This window comes from Hyperolius riggenbachi, chromosome 5 (genome assembly GCF_040937935.1).
Source record: "Hyperolius riggenbachi isolate aHypRig1 chromosome 5, aHypRig1.pri, whole genome shotgun sequence".
Lineage (NCBI taxonomy): Eukaryota > Metazoa > Chordata > Amphibia > Anura > Hyperoliidae > Hyperolius > Hyperolius riggenbachi.
The window spans coordinates 57,097,360-57,124,435 of record NC_090650.1 but is presented as its reverse complement, the minus strand read 5'-3'; the positions used below and the strand labels follow the sequence as shown (position 1 = coordinate 57,124,435).

The 27,076-nt window shown below is 45.1% G+C and overlaps 1 protein-coding gene across 1 annotated transcript in view; it reads left to right on the top strand.

Moving 5' to 3' along the window:
• The first annotated feature begins 742 nt into the window (after window positions 1-742).
• RAB18 (RAB18, member RAS oncogene family) overlaps window positions 743-27,076 on the top strand; it is a 77,685-nt gene continuing 51,351 nt past the window's right edge. Inside the window, exon 1 of the mRNA XM_068235725.1 lies at window positions 743-952. Within this exon, the coding sequence (XP_068091826.1) occupies window positions 885-952 (68 nt within the window). The 5' untranslated portion in view covers window positions 743-884. The remainder of the gene's footprint in view (window positions 953-27,076) is intronic.

Here is a 27,076-nt window from a genome sequence, read left to right as displayed (position 1 = left end):
CGGCACGGCCTGGGTCTCGGATCATTTAGAAGGGGGCAGCACAAGCCTGGAGAACAGCAGAAAAGCAGCGTGAGACCCGATAGATTTCTACAGGTTGGAAGAAGCCCCAGGTAAGAAAAACAGCACTTTAATGTGTGGAGTGGTGGTTGGATTACAGTGTAATGGTTAAGGGTATTGCCTCTGACACAGGAAACCTGGATTTGAATCTCGGCTCTTTCTGTTCATTCAGTAAGCCAGCACCTATTCAGTAGGAGACGTTAGGCAAGTCTCCCTAACACTGCTACTGCTATAGAGTGGCTGCAGCTCTGATGCTTTGAGTCTGCCAGGAGAAAAGAGCAATATAAATGTTATTTGTCTTGTCTTAATAAAGGAGTACATACTATAAAAAAATGTTATGAAACACTGGGGTTGCTAATCATTCTGAATTTGGGCTAATAAAATGCAATTCATGCCGTTTCCATAGGTTTATTTCCAAGATATATACACTAACCAGAAATCTTCATACAATACAAAATAATGTATTTCTTATTTCCCCTCTCCATTGAGTAATGAATAGAGTAGACCATCTCTTCTCTAATATATTCCAATCATATAGCCATACAGCGCCATCTAGGGAGTTCCAATGTTACTTCACCTCTGCCGTCACCCGGAAGAAGCTGCAGTAATTCTACCTGAAGCTGCGCGTTGCTTGATTACGCAGCCGTGACTCGCCTGGTATATTACCTCACCGTCGGGAGCGCGCACGCAGAGGTAGGCGGGGTGAAGATTCAGGAAGAGCGGACGCGCGTCTCTATCGGTTGTTGTCTAGACTGCCCAGGCAGCGGGAGCGCGCAAGAGTTGAAGGGTCGACGGGAACGCGCAGTGTCGTGCTGCGCAGCCGAAGGATGGAGGAAGATATTTTGACCACCCTGAAGATCCTCATCATTGGGGAGAGTGGGGTGGGCAAGTCCAGGTAAGGAGAAGCCAGGAGGCCGCCTGGACTGGTAGGGCTTGGCAGCTTGCCACACTGCTTTCACAAGGACAGGCCTGGGCAGTTCCAGGGCAGATAACACTGACATCTGGCACTATTGTGTGTACTCTCCAGCTGCTCAGGCCAGGGAATGGTGAGATCGGTAGTCATGTAATGTGTGTAGATGCTCCTCCTCTGTACAGCTTCTTCACTTGTTTTGTACAAGTCATGTTAGTAATTAGACTAACTAGAACTTTTTCAGGGGCTAAATAGATTTGGGAGTTTCTGATTAAAATGTACCTGAGACTAGAAAAAATAAAAGCATTTATATGTACCTGGGGCTTCCTTCAAGTCATCCTGAGCTGAAGCTTGGGATCAAAATCACCTGAAGAGAGAGAAGCCTCGGGATCCTATTGAGGCTTCCCTTAGTGGTCTGGTGTCCCTTGTTGCTGAGCGTGGCCTTCTCTCCACATTGGGGTCCGCAGCTTTTCTCCCTGTATAGTGGCCGCGCAGTAGCACGAAGACCGCAGGTCCAGCTTACTGTGCATGTGCAGGCGAGCTCGCATGTATCGTGGTCACGCAGGCTACTGCGTGGCCACGATACAGGGAGAAGGGCTGCGCTCAGTGACAGGGGACATCAGAGCAGGGAGTGAAGCCTCAATAAGGTCCTGACTGAGGATTTCCTATCTCTAGGTAAGTATCTGAATTTGTACCCGAGCTCCGGCTTGGGTCCACTTTCAGGCCATGGGCTCCCCCAGCTGTCTTCCTGAGCTGCTTTGACACTATGCTGGCCATTCTGGTAAATCCTCCTGCCGCCTTCTAGTGCCTATTGTGTAGATTAAGTCGTAGAATGTTCCTGGCCAGGATTGTAGAGTCGGTGCAAAAATCATCCAACTCCGACTTATTGAAACCACCGACTCGAGCAAGAGGAAGATTTACCAGGAAGGCCAGTGGAGGATCGAAGTGTCCTGAAAGGACGGCGAGGGAGCCCATGGCCTGAAGGGGGCTGGAGGAAGTCCCAGGTATGTATAAATGCTTTCATTTATTTAGTCTCAGGTTTCCTTTAAGAAAGACCTGTAAGAAAGAAAAGTGCCCCTGGGCGTTATTTACCTTGACAGGGGTATGTCTCTATTATAATAATAATAAATATCTTAAGAGGCTTCCCCTGTCCTCCTCAGTAAAGGGGGTCCAGCGTTGGGCCCCCCAAAGACCTACTTGTCGGCTGCCTTTTGGAATATACACTAGCGGCTTCCCGCTCAGGCTCCAGCGGAAATAGTCAAGCCAGATCGGATCCGCTTTACTGTGCATCTGTCTTCACTGACAATAGTTTTGTAAATACGTTTCTTGCGTTTTGTTCACAAGGTATGTCAAGGTTTTGCAGCCTGAAAATAGCTTCTGTTACCTGGGCTTATGTGTGCTTGTATAGTTTTGATAACATGCTAATGATAGGTCCCACTCTTTCATACTCCTTGTTAACTGCAAGAAGTTTATTATGTGTCACTGTTATGTGTCATTTCCATGCATTTAATTATCCCAACATTAATGCCTAATCCAGCTTGATGGCATGTTTTCTCCAGTTGATTTACGTTCACCTAATGCTGCAGCATTCTTTCAACAGGACTGTTTTAGCAGCATTAGCTAGGTATTGTTTTGTTCTGTTTAGTAGTGTCCCATCTGAATTTATTCCTGGCTGATAATTCTTTTCATCGGGTTAAACTGGACCTAAAATCTTGCACAGGACAGAAGGAAAACAGAGAGAAATGCAACCTGTATGTATTAAGGGCCCTTTTGTACTATCTTGCGTTTTGCGATCTTATTCTGAGCGCTAATGGATCACAAAACGCAGGGTACAGTAAAACTAATGGAAACGGCAGCAACATTTCCATTAGTACGATTGCATTGTGTTGCATTCGTCCTGAGCGCAATTGCTGTCCTGCTGCGTTTCGGATGTGTTTGAACTCCTATACCGAGTATAGTAGTTCAAACAAAAATTGCATTAGTGAAAATTAGTTTGAAACAAAATCGCAGCTCGATTGTGATTGTGATTGCATTTTATAGAGGAAAAGAGCCCTTAGAGAGTTTAACACATGCTGTAATTTGATCCCTCGGCTGTGTCCGCTCATTTGTGAATACAAGATGTTAACAATATCTTGGATTGTTAACAATCCATAAAAGCATGAAGTAGACAAACTGAAGATTTATTGCAGGATGTGTATCAGCTTTATCAGCTTTAAAGAGAATCTGTATTGTTACAATCGCACAAAAGTAAACATACCAGTGTGTTAAGGGAACATCTCCTATTACCCTCTGTCACAATTTCGCCGCTCCCCGCCACATTAAAAGTAGTCAAAAACAGTTTTAAAAAGTTTGTTTATAAACAAACAAAATGGCCACCAAAACAGGAAGTAGGTTGATGTACAGCATGTCCACACATAGAAAATACATCCATACACAAGCAGGCTGTATACAGCCTTACTTCTGAATCTCAAGACATCACTTGTGTGTGTTTACCTTCTGTCCCCTTCAGCTCTCACCCACTGAAGTGACAGGCTTCCTGCAGACAGCTCTGCCTATGTTCTTAATTCCTCGGTATGTGACAGCCCAGCTCCTTTTTACAGCCTAACAGAGGAGGATTTTTATCCAGCTCTCTTCTATCACTGATAAGATAGCAGAGACGCTGCAGGCTTATGTAAATAACACACACACTGGAGTGTGCATAGAGGAACAGACCAGCACGGAAGAGTTGGCAGCCTTCCAGACACAGGCCGACAAGTCTGACAGGGGAAAGATACATTGATTTATTACAGAGACAGTGATAGTACAAAGTGCTGCAGTAAGCCACAACACATTAGAATAGGTTTAGGAACTTGTAGGATGGTAGAAAAAACGTTGTAATTTTTGTTACAGAGTCACTTTAACAAAGAAATGTTTTAGTTTAAAGGACTTCCGAGGCCAAAATCCGGCCCCCAAATGTAAAAAAAGTTATCTACCTGTATGACTTTCTTAGGCACGGAGGACGCCGTCCGCGCCCTCCGTGCCGTTCCGCCGGGTCCCCGCCTCTCAATACGACCCCGAATGGCTCCCGACCCCACGGCCAGGGTCGGGCTCTGCTGCCTGTATAAAGATGGCCGCCGACCCTGGCCGCGGCTGCGCACTCCGCATGGCCGCTACTGCGGCTGCGCAGCACTAGGGCCAACCCCCCGATCCACGCTACAGGAAACAGCCTGTTGCGTGGATCGGGGGGTTGGCCCTAGTGCTGCGCAGCCGCAGTAGCGGCCATGCGGAGTGCGCAGCCGCGGCCAGGGTCGGCGGCCATCTTTATACAGGCAGCAGAGCCCGACCCTGGCCGTGGGGTCGGGAGCCATTCGGGGTCGTATTGAGAGGCGGGGACCCGGCGGAACGGCACGGAGGGCGCGGACGGCGTCCTCCGTGCCTTAGAAAGTCATACAGGTAGATAACTTTTTTTACATTTGGGGGCCGGATTTTGGCCTCGCAAGTCCTTTAAAGAAAATCTGTAACTAAAAAAAAAAAAACCCTGACGGGGATACTTACCATGGGAGGGGAAAGCCTCTGGATCCTAACAAGGCTGTCCCTCGTTGAAGTGCTGGGACCCTGCAAAGTGCGGCGAGGTAAATATTTACCTATCACGATCCTGCGCAGGCGTACTAGCTGCTCTTTGTTGGGGTAAGGTGGAAATAGCTGAACCCAATTGTATCAGCTCTACTGCGCAGGCACGAGCCGTCCTCCCTGCGCTCCAAACAGCTTGCAGGCGTCCTACTGTACGCGTTGCAAGCCTCACCACCGCGCGCTTCCTCCTTCCGTCTTGATAGAGGAAGTGCGCGTAGTGAGGCTTCGTGCAAGCTGTTTAGAGCGCATGGAGGACGATGGACTTATGGGTAACTAACCCCTTGTCGTCCAGCCGCACAGCTAAGGCAATTATGCCTCATTTAAATCACGAATTCGAGTCCTTAGGTAATAGTACTCGTGAGCCCATCACTGATTAACGCCGCCGGGAGTAGGGTGAGCCATTTTTCAGCTTTACCCTGTGCCCAAATTTTCAGGCAGCTTAATCCTATGTATGCTCTTTGTCCCCAAGTACAGCTCTTGAGTTTATATATAAATATGTTAATATAATATAATGGAATATTATATATTTTTCAGTTCTGCTTTGAACTTTCCTTTGTGTAACATGGACATGTCATAGATAGAATCTTATTTATGACATGTCTGAACCCATTATTATCTTTAATGTCTGTGAGCAGTTAGCTTGGCAAAATGTACTCCCCTCACTGTTTGTTGGCCACCAACACATCTGTTCAGATTTGGCCCTTGAACTGTGGACCAAGGGATCAAGTTTCAACCAAATATCTTTATTGCATTGGCCAAGATTCATACTGGCATTGCTAAAGCAAGGGGAAAGGGGAAGACATGGAAGGGGTGGGATCGGGGTACAATGGGTAAGCAGTCCATGGACATTTTTAGGTAGGGTTTACTCACCTTGGGACGGTGAAGCATCTGAATCCTAAAGGGGCTTCTTCAGTCCTCCTCTGTCCTCTCGATCATGCCCTGGGACCCCTAAAAGGCCTCTTCGCGTATGTGCGCTAGCTCCGTCTACGTCAGGGGTGGAAGGAGGCGGTGGAGCAAGGGGGCGAGGAGAAAAATGGGTCCTAAGGCATGGGGCCATCTCTCCTCCTAGGTGAGTATCTAACTTTAAAAAGTTAAGCTGTCCTTTTTAAAATAACTCCAGATACTTTAAGGGCCAGTTTCTATGAAATGCAAATCTCTGCAATGGATCTGCAACCAGTGCATGTCGATGGAGTAATTTCCGTTGAATGCAGTTGTGCTATGGTGGAGCAATACGGTGTGCTGCAGGGCAAAATATGGATTGCATGCTGCAGATTTCTGCAGCATGCATCCAATTCCCCAGCACTGCAGGGACAGCCCCATCTGTGGACTTACACATCTCGTCCCAGAAGACAACTGCGGGGAGACGCAATGTAGAATGCCTTCAGCTAGTGGAAATGTGCCCTAAAGCATGAGATGTAATTGTATAGCGCTGCACGCCCTTCGCCAGTCCTCACCGAGTGACCTACTCCCTGCCGGACAGGAAGTATGACGCTAAGATTCCCGCATTTCTCCGTCGTAATCATATAATTCTGTGCATGTGCACCACTGCAAAGATATTTACATTTTCTGCGTCGCCTATTGACTTTCTTTACTTGCGTTGCCATGGAAGTCCGATAGTGATGCACTGTTGACTTTGCGGCTTCTTGACTGATGCGGTAAGTGTGCTATGCCCCTGTTATGTGTGGTCGTGTTGTCCGGAAGCTCCCAACCACACTGCCTTTCACGCATGCTCACTTGGAAGTTAATTATGCTGCCAGTGGTAAAACACTAAATATCTCCGCTTTCATGCCTTCTACACTCCCCATATTTTCAGGGTAGAGAGGGGGCACTTGAACTACCTCTATGACAAATTGCTGCCCTGAGCCCTGCTGGTTCCAGAGATAGCTTACAGAAAGCCATCACAAGAACCAGCAGGACTCGGGGCCAGCAATTTGGCACAGAGGTAGTTTGGGGGTACTCTCCCTACCCTAAAATTTGGGGAGTGTAGGAGATGTGGAAGCAGGGCTGTGGAGTCGGTACAAAAATCTTCCGACTCCTCAGTTTCTGAAACCACGACTCCGGGTACCCAAAATGGCTCCGACTCCGACTCCTTAGTCTAATATTTAACAGGGCTGTGGATTTTGTACAAAAATCATGCGACTCCTCAGTTTCTGAAACCACGACTTCGACTCCGGGTGCCCAATATTGACCCAACTCCGACTCCACAGCCCTGTGTGGAAGTGGAGATATTTAGGCCTCTCACAGTGCAACGTTAGTGGAGTGGGGGTCGAGAAGTCGGGGCAATTTTGGGTACCCGGAATTGGAGTCGGAGTCATTGATTTCATAAACTAAGTAAGGAGTTGGAGTCGCCTGATTTTTGTTCAAAATCCACAGCCCTGTTAAGTATTAGACTAAGGAGTCGGAGTCGAGGAGTTGGAGCCATTTTGGGTACCCGGAGTCGTGGTTTCATAAACTAAGGAGTCGGAAGATTTTTGTACCGACTCCACAGCCCTGGACCTTAGTCGCCTGTTAAACAACATTTAACGCAGAATAACGCACTGCAATGAAAAATCAATGCCCCGTTCACAGTGCACACGTTGCGTTGGTGACGAACGCTGCACGTTAAGTGAAAGTGCTGCATCCAGTGCGTTATACATGTTATCAGCTGCGTAAAGGTGGCCACTAATGGTCCAATTTCTAGCGAAAAATCGTTCGAGCGATCAGAAATTCTGATCGGATTGGTTGTAAATAATCTCCATTGATGGGCACAATCAATTACAGACTATTATAAAATCATTCGTCCGATTGGTTTTTCGGCAAACCAAAATTTTAATTTTCTTGTTGGTTGTGATAGATAGGAAGCAAGGATTGGTTCGTTGATGGTGTAGTGAACGATTTCACTTCCGGTCAGAATTTCTGATCGCTCGAACGATTTTTTTGCTAGAAATTGGATCATTAGTGGCCACCTTTAGACTGTTTGAACATGCTCAGTAATGACTTGGAGACATACTTTTTATTGCCTGTATTTTCTACTGTATATGCTGTATGCGTTAGTAACAATGCATTGCTACTTCTTGGGCGCGTTGCGTTGTAATTTTCATGGCTGTGGAGTCGGTACAAAAATACTCCGACTCCTCAGTTTCTGAAACCACGACTCCAACTCCGACTCCGGGTACCCAAAATGGCTCAGACTTCCGACTCCGACTCCTCAGTTTATGAAATCAACGGCTCCACAGCCTTGGTAAGTTTGCGTTGCGACTTTACCGTCGCATCAAAACGCATCGTCCTACTGTGAAAGAGGTTTTAGTGTTTTACCACCGGCAGCATAATTACATAGGAAATGTGGCCGTGCAGGCTCCTACTGCGCATGCGGGACAGCTCAAATTTACCAGCAGCACAATCAGATACATCACACCATTGCCTTGCATTGTCATTGTGTTACCCTGTGGTGAATCAGGATAACACAACACACATTTGCAAGGCAAGTGTAAAAGGGGCACTGAAGTGTTTCAGGAGTGTTCTAGCTGTACTTCTTGTCTTTGTTTTCCTCAGAGATAGAAATGGACACTTACTTATTTTGGAAGTAATCCCAGGCCACAATCTGGCCTGTGCTGATGTGGCACTAGCAGATAGAATGTTCTGTGTGGGAGAGAAGGGATCTCTTCAGTGTGCTAAAAACTTTGTTTACCTTTTCACGGTGCATGTCATGTGACCATGAATAGACGTTCTGTCAGTGTGTCACCTGTTCTGTAGGTAGATGTTCTCTCAGTAAACTTCAGGTACTGTTAGGTCTGTTCTTACGGTTTCCTTTTGTAGTTTTAATAGTTAGTACTCACATTTCTAACTTATTTCTGTGTAAGAGTTTTCCTGTTAGGTTTGAAGTTTACAGTTTAGTTACAGCTTGGCTTACTTGTGGTGGTGTTTTTATTTTTTTCTCTGTAAAGTGAGTGTAAATGGTAAGATGTGCTTGGTACTCTTCATCTTCCAAATGAACTAGTTAAAAATGACAACTGTACCATTCGTTTTCTCTAGACAAAGCTTTAAAAGTTCATTCTGATCAATAATGCAGATATATTGCATTATTGATTTAGCCCCGGCAGCACTGCAGCTGTCAGAAATGAGGCTGAAAGCACTTGTCTCCATAAACCTCCAGCTGGCACTGTGCTGACAGGATCTGGCAAACATCGTTGTGAATGTGGTCTGTTAGTGCTGGTTCACACTATAATCGCTAACATTTCTGAAAGCGCTTGTGTAATGAAATCTTATGTGAGTGTTCTCACATGAGCGATGAGCTTTTTTTTTTTTTTTGCAAACGTTGGTCCTGCACTATTTTCTGGGTGATTGCGCTTCAATGCAAGGTATAGGAAAAAGTCCTTGGAACAGCGATTTTGTGAGATTTTTTTTTTTAAAGAAAATTTGCTTTTATAAATCCTTTAGTTCCAGCTCAGAGTGCCCATTTGTCTACACACACAAAATCGTAAAACAAAAATGCATACAAAATCGATTGCAAAAAAAACCGCAAATCACTCTAAAAATGCCAGGAATTGCTTTACAGTGTGAACTAGGACTAAGCATTTTTTATTTTTTTTTTAAATAGAAGGCAAAATGTGGTCATGTGGTAGAAAGAATGGGGCTGCAATGACAAAACTCTGATTTCCTGTTCACTCCTTTTTACACTGGCACCATGGACTGATAAGTAGGTATGAACTCCGCAGGTCGGGCTCCGCATTCTGAATAAACACGGAGCCTTTAAACTTGTGGCCACAGCAAAAGGGTACCTCACCCTTGTCCCCAATAGCCAATGTACTTCATTTTGTGTTCCATTGCGTTTCACATCACTCCAATTAGTCCTCCTTCCAGGTTTGAAGGAGGAAATATTGGAGAGATGGAATGCTACGTGGAGCGCATATGCTAAAGGAGGCGACAGGTTTAAAGGCTCAGTTTCATTTGGAACTACGGAGCTCTTACCTATTGGTAAGGCTTAAGTTTGTTTTAACCTCCCTGGCAGTAAGCCTGAGCTGAGCTCAGGGTTGGAGAACTTGGCTGGGAGTGGTGAGCCCGAGCTGAGCTCGGGCTAGCAAATAACCTTGTTTCTGTGGTGTTTTGGAGTCCCGCACGCGATCGGCGCTTCGCAGCAGGTCTCCAGCATCTCTCCCTTTCTCTCCCTGGGTGCCTGCATCACTATACGGCTGCCGGGATCCCCATAGCCCCGTTCTTCCTCCGGGGACCCGGCAGCCAATCAGTGCGGCGGCGTGACGTTGGAGGGGTGGGCCAAACTTTTAAAGTGGACCTGAAGATGAACGCAAGGCAGAAGGATAACAGAGAAATGCTGTGTGTGTGTGTGTGTGTGTGTGTGTGTGTGTGTGTGTGTGTGTGTGTGTGTGTGTGTGTGTGTGTGTGTGTGTATAGAGTTTAGCATGTCTAATTCCTCCTCATTTGTCTCTAATCACAAATTGTAATTTGATCTGTCACCTGACTGCCATGGCAGAGATGGCAGATAAGCTAATTTGAAAGCACAGGATGACAATACAGCCATTTGGTTCCCAACGCTTTCTGAGTTAAGTGCTTCTGCCTAACTGTTGGTGATTTTTGCCTGGATTTTGACTACTCTCTGCCTGCCGCCTGCACTGACCTCTGCCCGTATCTTAACTGCACCGACCTCTGCCTGCATTTTTTTTACTGCTCTCAGCCTGCTGCCTGCACTGACCTCTGCCTGCATTTTGACTACTCTCTGCCTGCCGCCTGCACCGACCTTTTCCTGGATTTTGATTACTCTGCCTGCCACCTGCACCGACCTCTGCCTGGATTTTGATTACTCTCTGCCTGCCTTATTTGTACAGTTTCACAATTTTTTTTAAAGTTTATTCATATTTTATTTAATTCAACAAATTTGTGTTTTAGTCTTTTATTTATATGCAGAATGTCTACCAGGCTTTTATTCTGACATATTTTGGTGAGTTATGACTTACGAATTGAAGGCCTAAAATTCTTAAAAAATTTTTTTCCTCTTTTGACTCATAATACCAGACAGAAATGCACCGCCAGGGAGGTTAAAGATTACTGCTCCGCTATCCTCTTGAATCCAGCGTGAATGCTGGATGGCTGACGCAGCTTTAAGGTGGCCATTAAAGCGGATCCGAGATGAAAAACGAACTATAACAAGTAACTTGTCTATATATCTTATCTAGAGTGCAGCTAGATTTGCTGTGTAACCTATCTAAAAACGGCTTCAATAGTTTATGATTTATTCCTGTGATACAATGAGGGCAGCCATGTTCTGTTTGTCACACGCTGAGGGCTGGAGATGCTATCAGCTTGCTTGTGTGTACCGTGACAAATTCAGTCCCCTCCCCGCCTCACTCCTCCCCTCTGCCTCTGAATTCTCTGGCTAGTAACCTCCTCCTCCTGCCCAGACTGAGCTCCCATAAGCCCTTGCTACAGTGCCAAGGCTCTCTAAAAAGCTGTGGGTGAGGCTTGTTTAGTTTATAGGCAATTAGAGTATTAAAACAAAACAAAAGTATTTGGCTTGAGGAATGCCCTATAAACTATATAGCCTCATCTACACGTGTAGATGAGGCGGCGATCCGGCGGCTCGATTAGCCGCCGGATCGCCTCTTCCGCGTCCCCGCTCGCTGCGCCGGATTCGATAACCCGCTCGTCCCCGCCGGCACCGCTTATCTTCCGCTCGATTCCCTACCATTGTCCCCTCGCGGGGAGCGAGCAGGGAATCGGCGGAAGCAAGATCCGTCCTGTCGGATCCTATCAATCGAGCCGCATGAGCGGCTCCATTGATAAGGAACATCGCGGCCGCATCTACGCGTGTAGATGCGGCTTAAGAAAGGAACACAATTATGTAATGAGTGAAAGTTTTTATCTCGCATCCACTTTAACTATACAATTTGTTTGGATGATAGATTCCTCGTTTCGATACTAATATCAATTCCATCAGTATTACTATTGAATTGGAGCATCGATCCTCCGAAGAAGTGTATCGTTATATTCCTCCTCTAGGTTAATGGCTGTTCATTCTGCTAGGCCCTTATTTCCCAGACTAAACTGGGAATGTGATCTTAGCTAGTGTGACAATAGTCAGGTGAAATCGAGAAGGGGGGGGGGGGGGGAAATACCTTTCCCAATTTCCCCCCTGTACTTACCCATGGCCAGTAATTCATATTTAATTTACTCTTCTGAATATATTCAAAAACTATGTACTGCATTATTTACCTCCCATCTGTGTACGTACCCCCATTCCCATACCTATACCATACTATAGTATATACCAGTGATGGCTAGCCTTGGCACTCCAGTTGTACTGGGACTACAAGTCCCATGAGGCATTGCAATACTCTGACAGCTCTAAGCATAACTCGGGGAGGCAGAGGCATGATGGGATTTGTAGTTTTGTCACAGCTGGAGTGCCAAGGTTAGCCGTCACTGGTGTATATACTATACTATACCATAATCTATATATAATTCCCCTCCTGTCTTACCCTGTATATATTTATATATTTATGTAATAGATATATAGGCACAATTTCACTTTCCCCATAAACATAAGTCTCCCTTTGTTATACAGATAGAAAACTGCGCTCCCCTTCCCTCACACTTCCCTGTATGCAGAAATACAGTGTAGTATTTATCACCCTGTGTATACATGAAATTGTGTGAAATGTTTGTAATATAAAATAAGTTTTGTGTGAGCCACATCCACTTTTGGTCATTACAACTTTTTGACCAACCAGTTGCTACATAACTCCACCCAGGTGAATTTATTTTGAGCACTCTGTATGAAGTTAACAGTCCAACGCCGTGTTCTCTCTTAGTTGTTGGCAAAAATATACCTGTAAGTAACTAACTTGCTAAGACAAATTAGCTAAATACAGTAGACTCTCGTTACAGTAAACACTGTTATTGTAGACTTCTGCATATAGTAAACTCAGTCTTCAGGTCCCAGCAGATGCGTCTGTATAAATATACAATGTATGACCAATTCATATGTGGTAAATTATTTTCCTGGACTCTTGGCGTTTACCATAAAGGAATTCATTCTACTATAGTGTTACACTGGTACACTGCACATCCAGTGGTTTAGACACCCGGTACACTGCACAGCCAATGGTTTAGACACCCGATACACTGCACAGCCAATGAGTCAGCTATACAGCTTCTTGTGTCACCTGCTTGATCAATGGATAGTGACTGGACAGTGACTCAGCCATATGACCCTGAATATGACTGTTCCTGGATTTAGCAATACACAAACCGCATGCAGAGAGGTTACATGTGAGAAATTGCTGGCAGAAGGCAACGCTGAGGTCACAAACACTGGATGGTGCATGAACTTTGCGCTACAGGCTAAAACGTGAAGAAACATGACACAGTGGGGGATGTGATTCCCATAACGGCATAACAGCTTACATTTTTGAGGTTTAGTGGCATTCTTCAGCATGAGTTATGTATGTGTGTACAGAATACCAAGGCATTTCAGCTTCACACAGCCTCTGACTGTTGAGTCAGACAACCTTATCTATATGAGCAAGAGGGAGTCGATTGCCACATTGCTAGGCTACTTATTTGGCAAGAAGACCTTTGATTGTTCTGGAAATGTGTATGGAAGGGGCCGTCCCTCTCATGCCCAATTTTTTTTTTCTTTTATTTTATTGTCCTCTTTAACCACTTGAGGACCTAGGGCTTTCTACCCCTTAAGGAACGGCCACTTTTTTTCCATTCAGACCACTGCAGCTTTCACGGTTTATTGCTCGCTCATACAACCTACCACCTAAATGAATTTTGGCTCCTTTTCTTGTCACTAATAAAGCTTTCTTTTGGTGCTATTTGATTGCTCCTGCGATTTTTACTTTTTATTATATTCATCAAAAAAGACATGAATTTTGGCAAAAAATGATTTTTTTAACTTTCTGTGCTGACATTTTTCAAATAAAGTAAAATTTCTGTATACATGCAGCGCGAAAAATGTGGACAAACATGTTTTTGATAATAAAAAAAAAAAACCCATTCAGTGTATTTATTGGTTTGGGTAAAAGTTATAGCGTTTACAAACTATGGTGCAAAAAGTTAATTTTCCCATTTTCAAGCATCTATGACTTTTCTGACCCCCTGTCATGTTTCATGAGGGGCTAGAATTCCAGGATAGTATAAATACCCCCCAAATGACCCCATTTTGGAAAGAAGACATCCCAAAGTATTCACTGAGAGGCATAGTGAGTTCATAGAAGATATTATTTTTTGTCACAAGTAAGCAGAAAATGACACTTATGTGTATTTGTATGTATTTTTACACATACCCATGCTGGGTGGGAGAAATATCTCTGTAAATGACAATTTGTTAATTTTTTTCTTTTTACACACAATTGTCCATTTACAGAGATCTTTCTCCCACTCAGCATGGGTATGTGTAAAAATACACCCCAAAACACATTATACTAATTCTCCTGAGTACGGCGATACCACATGTGTGGCACTTTTTTGCACCCTAACTGCGCTAAAGGGCCCAAAGTCCAATGAGTACCTTTAGGATTTCACAGGTCATTTTGAGAAATTTCGTTTCAAGACTACTCCTCACGGTTTAGGGCCCCTAAAATGCCAGGGCAGTATAGGAACCCCACAAATGACCCCATTTTAGAAAGAAGACACCCAAAGGTATTCCGTTAGGAGTATGGTGAGTTCATAGAAGATTTTATTTTTTGCCACAAGTTAGCGGAAAATGACACTTTGTGAAAAAACACAATTAAAATCAATTTCCGCTAACTTGGGACAAAAAATAAAATCTTCTATGAACTCGCCATACTACTAACGGAATACCTTGGGGTGTCTTCCTTCTAAAATGGGGTCATATGTGGGGTTCCTATACTGCCCTGGCATTTTAGGGGCCCTAAACCGTGAGGAGTAGTCTTGAAACGAAATTTCTCAAAATGACCTGTGAAATCCTAAAGGTACTCATTGGACTTTGGGCCCTTTAGCGCAGTTAGGGTGCAAAAAAGTGCCACACGTGGTATCGCCGTACTCAGGAGAAGTAGTATAATGTGTTTTGGGGTGTATTTTTACACATACCCATGCTGGGTGGGAGAAATACCTCTGTAAATGACGATCTTTTGATTTTTTTACACACAATTGTCCATTTACAGCGGTATTTCTCCCACCCAGCATGGGTATGTGTAAAAATACACCCCAAAACACATTGTACTACTTCTCCCGAGTACGGCGATACCACATGTGTGGCACTTTTTTGCACCCTAACTGCGCTAAGGGGCCCAAAGTCCAATGAGTACCTTTAGGATTTCACAGGTCATTTTTGTTTCAAGACTACTCCTCACGGTTTAGGGCCCCTAAAATACCAGGGCAGTATAGGAACCCCACTAATGACCCCATTTTAGAAAGAAGACACCCCAAGGTATTCCGTTAGGAGTATGGTGAGTTCATAGAAGTTTTTATTTTTTTGTCACAAGTTAGCGGAAATTGATTTTAATTGTTTTTTTTCACAAAGTGTCATTTCCGCTAACTTGTGACAAAAAATAAAATCTTCTATGAACTCACCATACTCCTAACGGAATACGTTTGGGTGTCTTCTTTCTAGAATGGGGTCATTTGTGGGGTTCCTATACTGCCCTGGCATTTTAGGGGCCCTAAACCGTGAGGAGTAGTCTTGAAACAAAAATGACCTGTGAAATCCTGAAGGTACTCATTGGACTTTGGGCCCCTTAGCGCAGTTAGGCTGCAAAAAAGTGCCAATCATGTGGTATCGCCGTACTCGGGAGATGTAGTATAATGTGTTTTGGGGTGTATTTTTACACATACCCATGCTGGGTGGGAGAAATACCTCTGTAAATTACAATTGTTTGATTTTTATTTTTTTTTACACACAATTGTCCATTTACAGAGAGATTTCTCCCACCCAGCATGGGTATGTGTAAAAATACACCCCAAAACACATTATACTACTTCTCCTGAGTACGGCGATACCACATGTGTGAGACTTTTTTGCAGCCTAGGTGCGCTAAGGGGCCCAACGTCCTAATCACAGGTCATTTTGAGGCATTTGTTTTCTAGACTACTCCTCACGGTTTAGGGCCCCTAAAATGCCAGGGCAGTATAGAAACCCCACAAGTGACCCCATTTTAGAAAGAAGACACCCCAAGGTATTCCGTTAGGTGTATGGCGAGTTCATAGAAGATTTTATTTTTTGTCACAAGTTAGTGAAAAATGACACTTTGTGAAAAAAAAACAAAAATCAATTTCCGCTAACTTTTGACAAAAAATAAAATCTTCTATGAACTCGTCATACACCTAACAGAATACATTGGGGTGTCTTTTTTTCTAAAATGGGGTCCGTTTCTGGGGTTCCTATACCGCCCTGGCATTTTACGGGCCCAAAACCGTGAGTAGTCTGGAAACCAAATGTCTCAAAATGACTGTTCAGGGGTATAAGCATCTGCAAATTTTGATGACAGGTGGTCTATGAGGGGGCGAATTTTGTGGAACCGGTCATATGCAGGGTGGCCTTTTAGATGACAGGTTGTATTGGGCCTGATCTGATGGATAGGAGTGCTAGGGGGGTGACAGGAGGTGATTGATGGGTGTCTCAGGGGGTGGTTAGAGGGGCAAATAAATGCAATCAATGCACTGGGGAGGTGATCGGAAGGGGGTCTGAGGGGGATCTGAGGGTTTGGCCGAGTGATCAGGAGCCCACACGGGGCAAATTAGGGCCTGATCTGATGGGTAGGTGTGCTAGGGGGTGACAGGAGGTGATTGATGGGTGTCTCAAGGTGTGATTAGAGGGGGGTATAGATGCAAGCAATGCACTGGCGAGGTGATCAGGGCTGGGGCCTGAGGGCATTCTGAGGGTGTGGGCGGGTGATTGAGTGCCCTAGGGGCAGATAGGGGTCTAATCTGATAGGTAGCAGTGACAGGGGGTGATTGATGGGTAATTAGTGGGTGTTTAGGGTAGAGAACAGATATAAACACTGCCCTTGGGAGGTGATCTGCGGGCGATCTATTGGTGTGGGTGGGTGATCAGATTGCCCGCAAGGGGCAGGTTAGGGGCTGATTGATGAGTGGCAGTGGCAGGGGGTGATTGATGGGTGGCAGTGCCAGGGGGTGATTGATGGGTGATTGACAGGTGATCAGTGGGTTATTACAGGGAAGAACAGATGTAAATATTGCACTGGCGAATTGATAAGGGGGGGTCTGAGGGCAATCTGAGCGTGTAGGCGGGTGATTGGGTGCCCGCAAGGGGCAGATTAGGGTCTGATCTGATGGGTAACAGTGACAGGTGGTGATAGGGGGTGATTGATGGGTGATTGATGGGTAATTAGTGGGTGTTTAGAGGAGAGAATAGATGTAAACACTGCGTTTGGGTGGTGATCTGATGTCGGATCTGCGGGCGATCTATTGGTGTGGGTGGGTGATCAGATTGCCCGCAAGGGGCAGGTTAGGGGCTGATTGATGGGTGGCAGTGACAGGGGGTGATTGATGGGTGATTGACAGGTGATCAGGGGGGATAGATGCATACAGTACACTGGGGGGGGGGGTCTGGGGAGAATCTGAGGGGTGGGGGGGTGATCTGGAGGGGGCAGTGGGCAGGGGGGGAGATAAAAAAAAATAGCGTTGACAGATAGTGACAGGGAGTGATTGATGGGTGATTAGGGGGGTGATTGGGTGCAAACAGGGGTCTGGGGGGTGGGCAGGGGGGGGTCTGAGGGGTGCTGTGGGCGATCTGGGGCAGGGGGGGAGAAATCAGTGTGCTTGGGTGCAGACTAGGGTGGCTGCAGCCTGCCCTGGTGGTCCCTCGGACACTGGGACCACCAGGGCAGGAGGCAGCCTGTATAATACACTTTGTAAACATTACAAAGTGTATTATACACTTTGTATGCGGCAATCGCGGGGTTAACATCCCGCCGGCGCTTCCGTATAGCCGGCGGGATGTTGCGGCGGGCGAGCGGTGACAGGCGCCGGCGGAGGATCGCGTCACGAATGACGCGATCGCTCCGCCCATGCCCTTAAATGGACCGCCGCCTCTGTGGGTGAGCCGGTCCTTAAGGGCTCCACTTCCCGGCCGCCCCTGTGCGTTAGGCGGTCGGGAAGTGGTTAAAGAGGAATTTCAGCCTAAACAAACATACTGTCATTAAGTTACATTAGTTATGTTAATTAAAATAGATAGGTAATATAATCACTTACCCACCCTGTTTTAAAAGAACAGGCAAATGTTTGATTTCATGAGGGCAACCATCTTTTTGGTTGAAAGGAGGTGACAGGGAGCATGAGACACAGTTCCAACTGTCCTGTGTGCTGATCACTCCTCCCAGTTGCTAGGCAACGCATCATGCTTTGCAAATAATTAGGGGGGAAAAGCCCGGGCAGTTTTCTTTGATGGGTGGAGCTTAGCTAAAAATGATGCTTTGGTAAGAAAAACAAAGTTCTGATGCTGTGAAACTGTTAAAGAAAGACCAAGCCTTTTCAGTTCTGCTGAGTAGATTTTTAGTCCGGAGGTTCACTTTAAGGAATGATTGAGGTCATACATGAACTGTTAAAGGTAACCGGATTTGAAGCATATGGAGGCTGCCATCTTCATTCTCTATTAAACAATTCCTATTGCTTGTAATAATTGTTGTAATACTTGAAAGGCCTGTACCCACCACGCGATTTCCCAGATGATTTTTCTGACTGGCGGTTTTTTTGCTTTTTTTGAGCGACGAGCAATTGTTTCTGCAATCTCGCAATGTGGATACAGGCGCGCGATTACGCAAACATCATTTAGCACCGTGAGACAATAATGACCTTCACATTGGTTCTTTAGGATCCCTGACAACTCTGAGCAAAGTAATGCGATCACTTGACTTCCCATTCGCACCCTCCATGTAATCTTGTGTATCATCGTGTGATGCCGCCCTCAGGAGTATGGATTAGGCAGCACTTGTCGTTGGGGGACGTCGCTGGATCCTTCTCCCAGGGGTGAGTATGCAGATTAAGGGTGCATACACACATAGAATTTTGATTAGCCAATTATTGACCAAATTTATCACCTCCCTGTTGTATGAGGGCTAACAGATTTTGAATATTCTGAACAGATTGTGTCAGTAAAATCGTATACTGTATGGAAGTGGTAAACGCACGCATTCATGCACAGTAGCCGTGAGCACAAATGTGGTCGGGGACCTTTCAGAGGGGACAGCGAGACTACAGAAAGGGACCTGATAGACTGCTAGGGGCTGGAAGAAGCCCCAGGTAAGTACAGTGTTCTCCCCAGAAATTTTTTTCCAGCCGGGTGGCATGAACAAGTAGCCGGGTGGGGCAATATGAGAGAGTGCAGGGCCGGTGCTTCTGTGCGCAACTCTGCTTATAGCATAGGAGGAGGTGAGCTGATGACAGCCGGGTGCTCTTCAAAACTAGCCGGGTGGAGCACCCGGCTAAAAGAGCCCATGGAGAACACTGTGAAGTAAGTCTAATCTCCCCCTGCAAGACAATAAGCTGCAATACAATAGAGAGGAAAATGTGTCATCTGCATTTTCATTTGAGTTACCCACACACTAACCTATTTGCTTGTTCGATTTCCTGCAGATTCAATTAATTTGCTGGCAATCTATACCCCCAAAATGGCCAATTGATCGAATTTCATTGGATCTTGACCAAAAATCCATTAAAAGTATTGATTGTACAGGACAGAAAATCTAGATCAGTAGTCAATCTATAGATCATAACATTGTACAGCATCAAACAGTGCAATGTTGCAGTTTATTTTTCAATAGCTTCCCTGCTGCGATCTATTGGAAATCGATATGCAGCATATGGTTGGAGTTGATTCCTATCATATGCAGCATATGGTAGAAGATGATTCCATTGTGAATACTATTCCTATCAGAGAGGAATTAATCATTTTGCCAAGTTGGGTGGCAATCTATAAAATATGGCCAGCGTTACCCTCGTATACCTCATTTATGCCAGTCAATCAGGTTTATGTTTACGGGAATAGGAGTAGTGGAACATGAGACAAGTGACTTTGTGTTAGAGAACAAGGCTCAATACTATTGATATTTGTGCTTCCAAGTGGGATAAATCGGAACGCTTTGTTGTTGTTGTTTTTTTTGTTGTTTTTTTTCTTGTCGTGATTCCTATTATTTTTGATGAATGAAGCAGAAAACTGTACTTTGTTGGTACATGGCAGGTACTGTTCAAGTGCACTTGAATTCTTGCACAGTACAGGACAGAAGGAAGACATAGAGAAATGCACCCTGTATGTATTTAGAGAGTTCAGCCTGTCCAATTCCCCATCATCTGGGACTAATCACCATCATGATTTGATCCCTCAGCTGTGTCATCTGGCTGCCATGGCAGAACAGCTAATTTGTAAGCACAGGATATTAATTTGTCTGCTTCCATGAAAGCAGGAAGTAGACACACTTAGGCCCGCACAATTTTAGGAAAAAATTGAATCACGATTTTTTTCTGTCAAATTGCGATTTCGATTTTTTTTTTCACGATTTTCTTCAAATCTAGCTTTAGCATTAAATTCACAATGTACAGTAACATTTACAAACATGCATTTACAGAAAATGACATCATACTATCAAATTGATAGTCTGTCATTTTCTGACATGTTTATAAAAGTTACTGCATTGTGAATTTATCCAAACAAATAGCAGCTATTAATAAATGGAAAGCTGAGAGCCACAGCAGATTCTGGGCAATGGCCTCTTACTGGGCAGTGGTGGTGATCCAAGTTGTTTGCTGGACAGGATAGTGGAGAGAACAGATCCTGGGCAATGAGCAAATGTACAGTACAGAGTGTGACCACGGGAGAGAGGGTGCAGAACAGGAGTGCCTGATGTGCGGATCCTTCTCCTCCACAAACACGGTGCTGGCCGCATTACACTACTCACTACCGCTGTGACTCCTTCCGGCCGGAAAGAGGAAGCATGCAGCGTGACCAATACAAACAATTTTACGCATGATACGCTTAAAATAATACGCATAAAAAAGGCCGCATGCTAAAATTCTACGCGTGAAAAATTGCCACTTTGACCATTAGGAAATCGTCTTGCCGCATGATTTTCAGGTGAGTGATTCAGACACTACTGCAGCCAAAGAGATCAGTAGGATAGCCAAGCAACTGGTATTGCTTAAAAATAAATATGTAAGCCTCTCTTTAGGTTCCCTTACAGATTACAAAAAAACAGTTAAACTTCTTGCCAACCGCTCCATGCCAATTGGCGTGACGCGACGGCAGCCCTAGGACCGCTCCACGCTGATTGGTGTTGACAGCCTTCTATGGGGCTAGCAGGAGATCGGTACGCTCCGCCTTCAGTCTCCCAGCGCCGTCTATAAACATTGTACAGCGCTGCGATCTGCAGCAGCGCTGTACTGGGGACAGCCGTGTGACACAACTGTCCCCGCTGTAGGCACAAAAGTGATAGGCTTCAGCCTATGACAGCCGATCACACTGATTGGCTGGCGGGCGGAGGGACTTGGGAGTATAAAATAAATGAACAAATTGCAAAATGTAATTAAAAATAAAATATTTATTAAAAAAAACAAAACAAAAAACTGGAATCACTTGTGGTGTGAGGTGTGCGGCCCTGCAGCTATGCCTTAAAGCAGCAGTGGCCCAATTAGTAACATATGGCCACATGGGGGGTTTAACACTGCGGTCCTCAAGTGGTTAACTTCTCTGAACCCCCATTCTATGCCCATACTGTCCTTCAGTGACCCTCCACTCCAGCCCCCAGTTGTGGCCAGTCCCGTGCATCACTGGGAGTGTCCTGTGCATGCACAGCAGCGATTTTCCCATACTGGGCATACGCAGAACGCTGCTGTGCACAGGGACGAGCCGAAGAGGCCCATGGCTGGCCAGCTTTGATGAGGTCACTGTTGCTTGTTGGAGGGTCCCCGAAGGACAGCGTGAGCTCAAATTGACAGCAGGGGGCTGCAAGAAGCCCCAGGTAAGTTACACTCCCTTTTTTTTTTTCTTTTACTTTACCTTTCTTTTTTCTTTAAAGGGAACCTTAACTGAGAGAGATATGGATGTTTCCTTTAAACCATACCAGTTGCCTTGCAGTCCTGCTGATCTCTGACTGCAGTAGTGGCAGAATCACACACCTGAAACAAGCATGCAGCTAATCCAGTCTGACTTCAGTCAGAGCACCTGATCTGCATGCTTGTTCAGGGGCTGTGGCTAAAAGTATTAGAAACACAGGACCAGCAGGAGAGTCGGGAAACTAGTATTGTTTTAAAAGGAAAAATCTATATCCTTCTTAGTTTAGGTTCCCTTTAAAGATTTCCTTAATGAAGATTGCTGTAAAAACAGTTTGACTTACCTGGGGCTTCCCCTAGCCCCCTGCAGCCATCCTGTCCCGCGCCGGTCCTGCACGATCCTCTGTTCTCCTGCCTCGGTGCAGTTCCGTTACTGCCAACTTGTAAGTAGACGGGAACTGCGCCAGCACACCCGGGCCACGCGTATCATTACCGTCCTGCAGTGGACGGTAACGCGAAGAATGATACACGTGGCCCGGGGTGCACAGGCGCAGTTGCCGTCGACTTGCATAGATCACATCCCCCCACCCCCCCAATATTGTACATAATTGTTCAGAGATCACCTACTATCTGCACGTTTGCTATTCTCTCTGCCTTCCTGTAAAGGCTGGGGTGGTAATGAGCTTGTAAATAGAAGAGACTTTTAAATAACTCTCTATATACTCGATGAATAATGAGTCTATGGAAGCACCACATAGCAAGTGCTCCATATTAAGACTATTTAATTATAACTATTATTGAAGAGTCAAATCCCACTGTTTAGTGTGAGTCACTCAAGTTTTAACAATAAGCTCAAAAGCCTACTGAGCTATTAAATCCTCATCATAAATGGACCTCCCCTGCTCCTGTATATTTAGCTTCTTTCCACAAGCTCAATTTCAAAGAAGCAAAAACAGATCACTCCTGGCACCTTTGTACTCTGTTTATAGTCTGGAACCTTGCTGTTCTTTCTATGAACACTTGGAATATTATTCCAAAGTGCATCCTATATTTAAACTGTGCAGCCGCCGAAGGTGATGTCGCAAGTGGCATTGTGATTGCCCTGTGACAGTGCGAAATTCCACTCGCAGTGATGTCGTATTATAAATGACCACATTGAAATGGAGCAAGAATGATTTTAATGGGGCCTGTTTATGAAGCTGTGGTACAAATGTAGAACGTAGGTTCTCACCTTTTAAAGCAAAATCTCCAGTTTGTGAAGATTCAGTGAAGCATTGTATCTCTCTATGGTCACGTGAAATGTGGTGATAGTCCAGTAGTCATGTTTATGGGACTGTGGAGGATCTTGCCATGGACAATGACTCCCAACATGTGTTTAAACAGTATATTTTAATGTAATAGTTTTTACTGCATCCCCATTATTCTGGTTTCCCTATTACATTTCTCCATTTGACCTGTGATCCTGTGGCAGCATGTCAGACTGTGTGCAAGGCTTCTGGTTGGATTTCCCAGTATTGCAGGGGAAGGTAACTCTCTTGCTCAAGCAAAAACCCTCAGGGAAATATAGAGGCACATGGACGCATTATTCAAATGAAGAGACTCTGTGATTTGGAACTCAGTTTTTTAGAAAGCCAACAGAACTTGAAGATTGTGAAGTACTGTATATACATATGAGAAAAATGCAGAATGCTGGTCTGGTCAGCAAACTGTGTTGCGGTGAGCTTGCATTTTTACCACAATAGTGTCGGGGATCACTGTGGAGGGGTGCACTCAGTTTTGGAAGAGGGGTGTGAAGGTGCACACACTCTCACAGATTGAGTGAATGGTGATCTGATTCTGGACATAGTGTTTGAACTGGATTACGCCATGTTGTGTCCTGTTTTCTTTTGAGGAAATATATAAGAGAAAACCTGAATGCTGGGGTCTGAGAAAGGATCATAGTAAGCCGATTATGCTGATCTGTGATTAAATCAGCCATTTAATAACAATAATATTTATATAGCGCTTTTCTCCCTGGGGACTCAAAGCGCTGTGACCCTGCATTATGCAGTCTCAAAGGCTAGGGAAAAGAGGTGAGTTTTTAGCCTTTTTTTAAAGTTGTCCAGAGAAGAAGCCTCTCGTACTGATTGTGGAAGTGAGTTCCATAGAGTAGGGGCTGCATAGGAAAAGGCCCGAGCACCAAATGTTAAGTGTATCCTGGGAATAACCAGCTTCATCTTGTTGGCAGAGCGGAGGGTGCGTGGAGGGGCATAAAGTTCCAATAGATCCGCTATGTATTTGGGTCCCATGTGGTGTAGAGCCTTGAATGTCAGCAGGCAGATCTTAAAATTGATTCTCCATTTTACTGGCAACCAGTGAAGAGTTTGCAGTACTGGGGTGATGTGTGAGCTGCGGGGGGCATTGGCTAGGAGTCTGGCTGCAGCATTCTGTACTAGCTGTAAGGGGCGCAGAACCTTATCTGTAGATCCGATTAACAGGGCGTTGCAGTAGTCTAGGCGGGAGGATACAAATGCGTGAACCAGGGCAGGTAGGTCTTCAGCTGGGATAAGGTGTTTGATTTTCGCTATATTTAATCTGGTGAGCTTGTATTTTATCTGGTGTTTAAAGCACGGTGTGTGTAATACACACGGAGGGCTGCACGAGGAAGGTGTTGGTGTAAGGGACGTATTCTGCAAGGAAAACTGGATTACGCTATGTTGTGTTCTATTTGCTCCCTTTGAGTCACATACAGGAAGAAAGGAGATCGTTGGAGTGAGATTATCTGAAAATACCTGTGTTGCTGTTCTGTAATTAAATCCGCTACTAACATCGGTCAGGGTTGTGGAGTCTCAGTTGGAGTCGAGGAGTCGGGGCAATTTTGGGCACCTGGAGTCGGAGTTGGAGTCGTGGTTTCATAAACTGAGGAGTCGGAAGATTTTTGTACCGACTCCACAGCCCTGGTATTTTGCATTACTTGTGACTGGATTCTACTGTTGAAGAAGTTGTGGAACTGTTCTTTTCAGGCACTTATTGGGACTGTTGATATATGAGGAGTGAGCACTGTACGGACTATTTGTATACATCAAGATTACGTGCCTACCCTAGTTCCAGTGACGGGCAGCTTCCCCCTCCACTATGGATGGCATCCAGCCTTGTACAGACTTGATAATGTCCTGAAGCCGGGACCCGACGGTAGAGTAAGTGCGACGCTGGATGCCGTGATGAGCGGAGGGGAGCAGCAATTGTCAGGAGGAAAGGTGAGAGGCATTTCTCTTCTGTTGCTGCATTTTATGACCACTACGATAACTGGTGATCATAGTGATCACTTGATCCTGATCTGTGCGGGGAGAGGTCAACTGTCAAAGGACAGGCCCTGGCAAAGATGGTACACAAATGGGGTGTAGATTTCAATCAGCTGCCTCCAGAAGTGGTTAAGATACTTGACCCCAGGGCTGTGGAGTAGGTACAAAAATCTTCTGACTCCAAATCCTTAGTTTATGAAACCACTTACTCCGACTCCAGGTACCCAAAATGACTCCGACTCCTCGACTCCGACTCTTTAGTCTAATACTTTCCAGGACTGTGGATTTTGTACAAGAATCATCCGACTCCGAATCCAGACTCCGACTCCTCAGTTTATGAAATCACCAACTCCGACTCCAGGTACCCAAAATTACTCCAACTCCTTGACTCCGACTCTAAAGCCCTGCTTGACCCGATGCAAAACTAACTTCGGTAAGGTAGGCATAGAGCTATGTTGATGCTGGATCCATATACCTTATATACTCGCGTATAAGCCTAATTTTTCAGCACAAAAAATGTGCTTAAAAGTTAAGCGTGTTGGCTTATATGCGAGTATATACGGTACCTTTTGGCATTGTCCGTTGCTATCCTCATTTTCCCAGGTCCCCATAATCACTCCTTTTCAGACAGGAAGAGGCAGGCTTGCTGTGATGTTCCCTTATATCGCTCTCCCATTTTCATTTCTCCTTGAAGAGACTTATTTTTTTTTTTTTTTTTTTCTTCAAGGATTCGTTATGGAGACCGGGGAGGAAGGAATAATAAGAGTAACGCAAAATGCACAGAAGCATGTGGATCCAGCATGACTATACCTCTGTGTTTGCCTCAAAGTAGCTCTGCCTCGGGGCAGGTGAACTTTAAAGAGTTCTCTCTTTTGGAACAATCATAGGACAGTCAGGATACACTTTTGATCAATTGGAGCCCATTGTAAAGTCTTCACACAAAATATTGCAGCCTATTTTTTCCCAACATAGTCTCGCAAACGCCATATGTGATTTGCCTATGTGAGCTTCACTATTCACTGTAAGGAACACTCCCCAAGCATCTGCTTCAGTCTGAGTCATTGCTTTTCACAAATGCTTGTAAAGTGTGCAGTTAAGACACCTGTCTGAACATAGCCTTAAAATGCTAATACTGCTGTGTTGTGCTTTGCGGTTGAGGCGTGCTTCTGTACATGGAGATGCTACAGTGGGTTAACTTCTTTTCTTTATATCAACATGCAGAGTTGACATTTAGGGAGTTGCACTGTATGGTTGTTTGTGTTGAGTGTGAAGCACCTATCCACCGGCCTCTATCTGGGTGGGGTGGGATTGTTGATGGAGCCTGTATTGCTGTGTGAAAGGAATGAATTACGTAATATTGCAGCTTGGCAATTCACTGTGAATAATACACTGATGTGATTATGTCATTCTTGAACATGTTGGTGCTGCTCACATTTGCCTCTGTTCAGTAGAGCTGCTTGTCCTTGCCTCAACTCTTGACTTGTGATCGTTATGTGGGCTGTCACTTGATAAAAATGACTGCAAAATTGTTTACTACCGTGCTTGAAACCGAAAGTAATCTTGGTATTTCTTCTGTTCCTCAACTAATAACAATGCTTTAAAATTTTGTTTCAGCACTGAGGCCATGCATATCATTTTTTTTTTTTTACCCCCTCAGGGGCAAATCCAGGATTTCCAAGGGGGGGGGGGTTCCTGAAAGCGGTGTGTGGGCGTGGCCAAAACATAGTGTGGGTGGAGCCAAATACTAGCAGTTTCTAGGCTAAATTGCACCCAGGGTTAGGGCGTAAAATGCGCCCCCAACGTTTAGACAGGTATAGGTGCCCGCAGTATAGGTAGCCAGCTATAGGTCCCCCCCCCCCAGTATAGGTAGCCCATATAGTTGCCCCCAGTATAGGTTAGATAGGTATATGCCCCCCAGTATAGGTTAGATAGGTATATGCCCCCCAGTATAGGTTAGATAGGTATATGCCCCCCAGTATAGGTTAGATAGGTATATGCCCCCCAGTATAGGTTAGACAGGTATATGCCCCCCAGTATAGATTAGATAGGTATATGCCCCCCAGTATAGGTTAGATAGGTATATGCCCCCCAGTATAGGTTAGATAGGTATATGCCCCCCAGTATAGGTTAGATAGGTATATGCCCCCCAGTATAGGTTAGATAGGTATATGCCCCCCAGTATAGGTTAGATAGGTATATGCCCCCCAGTATAGGTTAGATAGGTATATGCCCCCCAGTATTGATTAGACAGGTATAT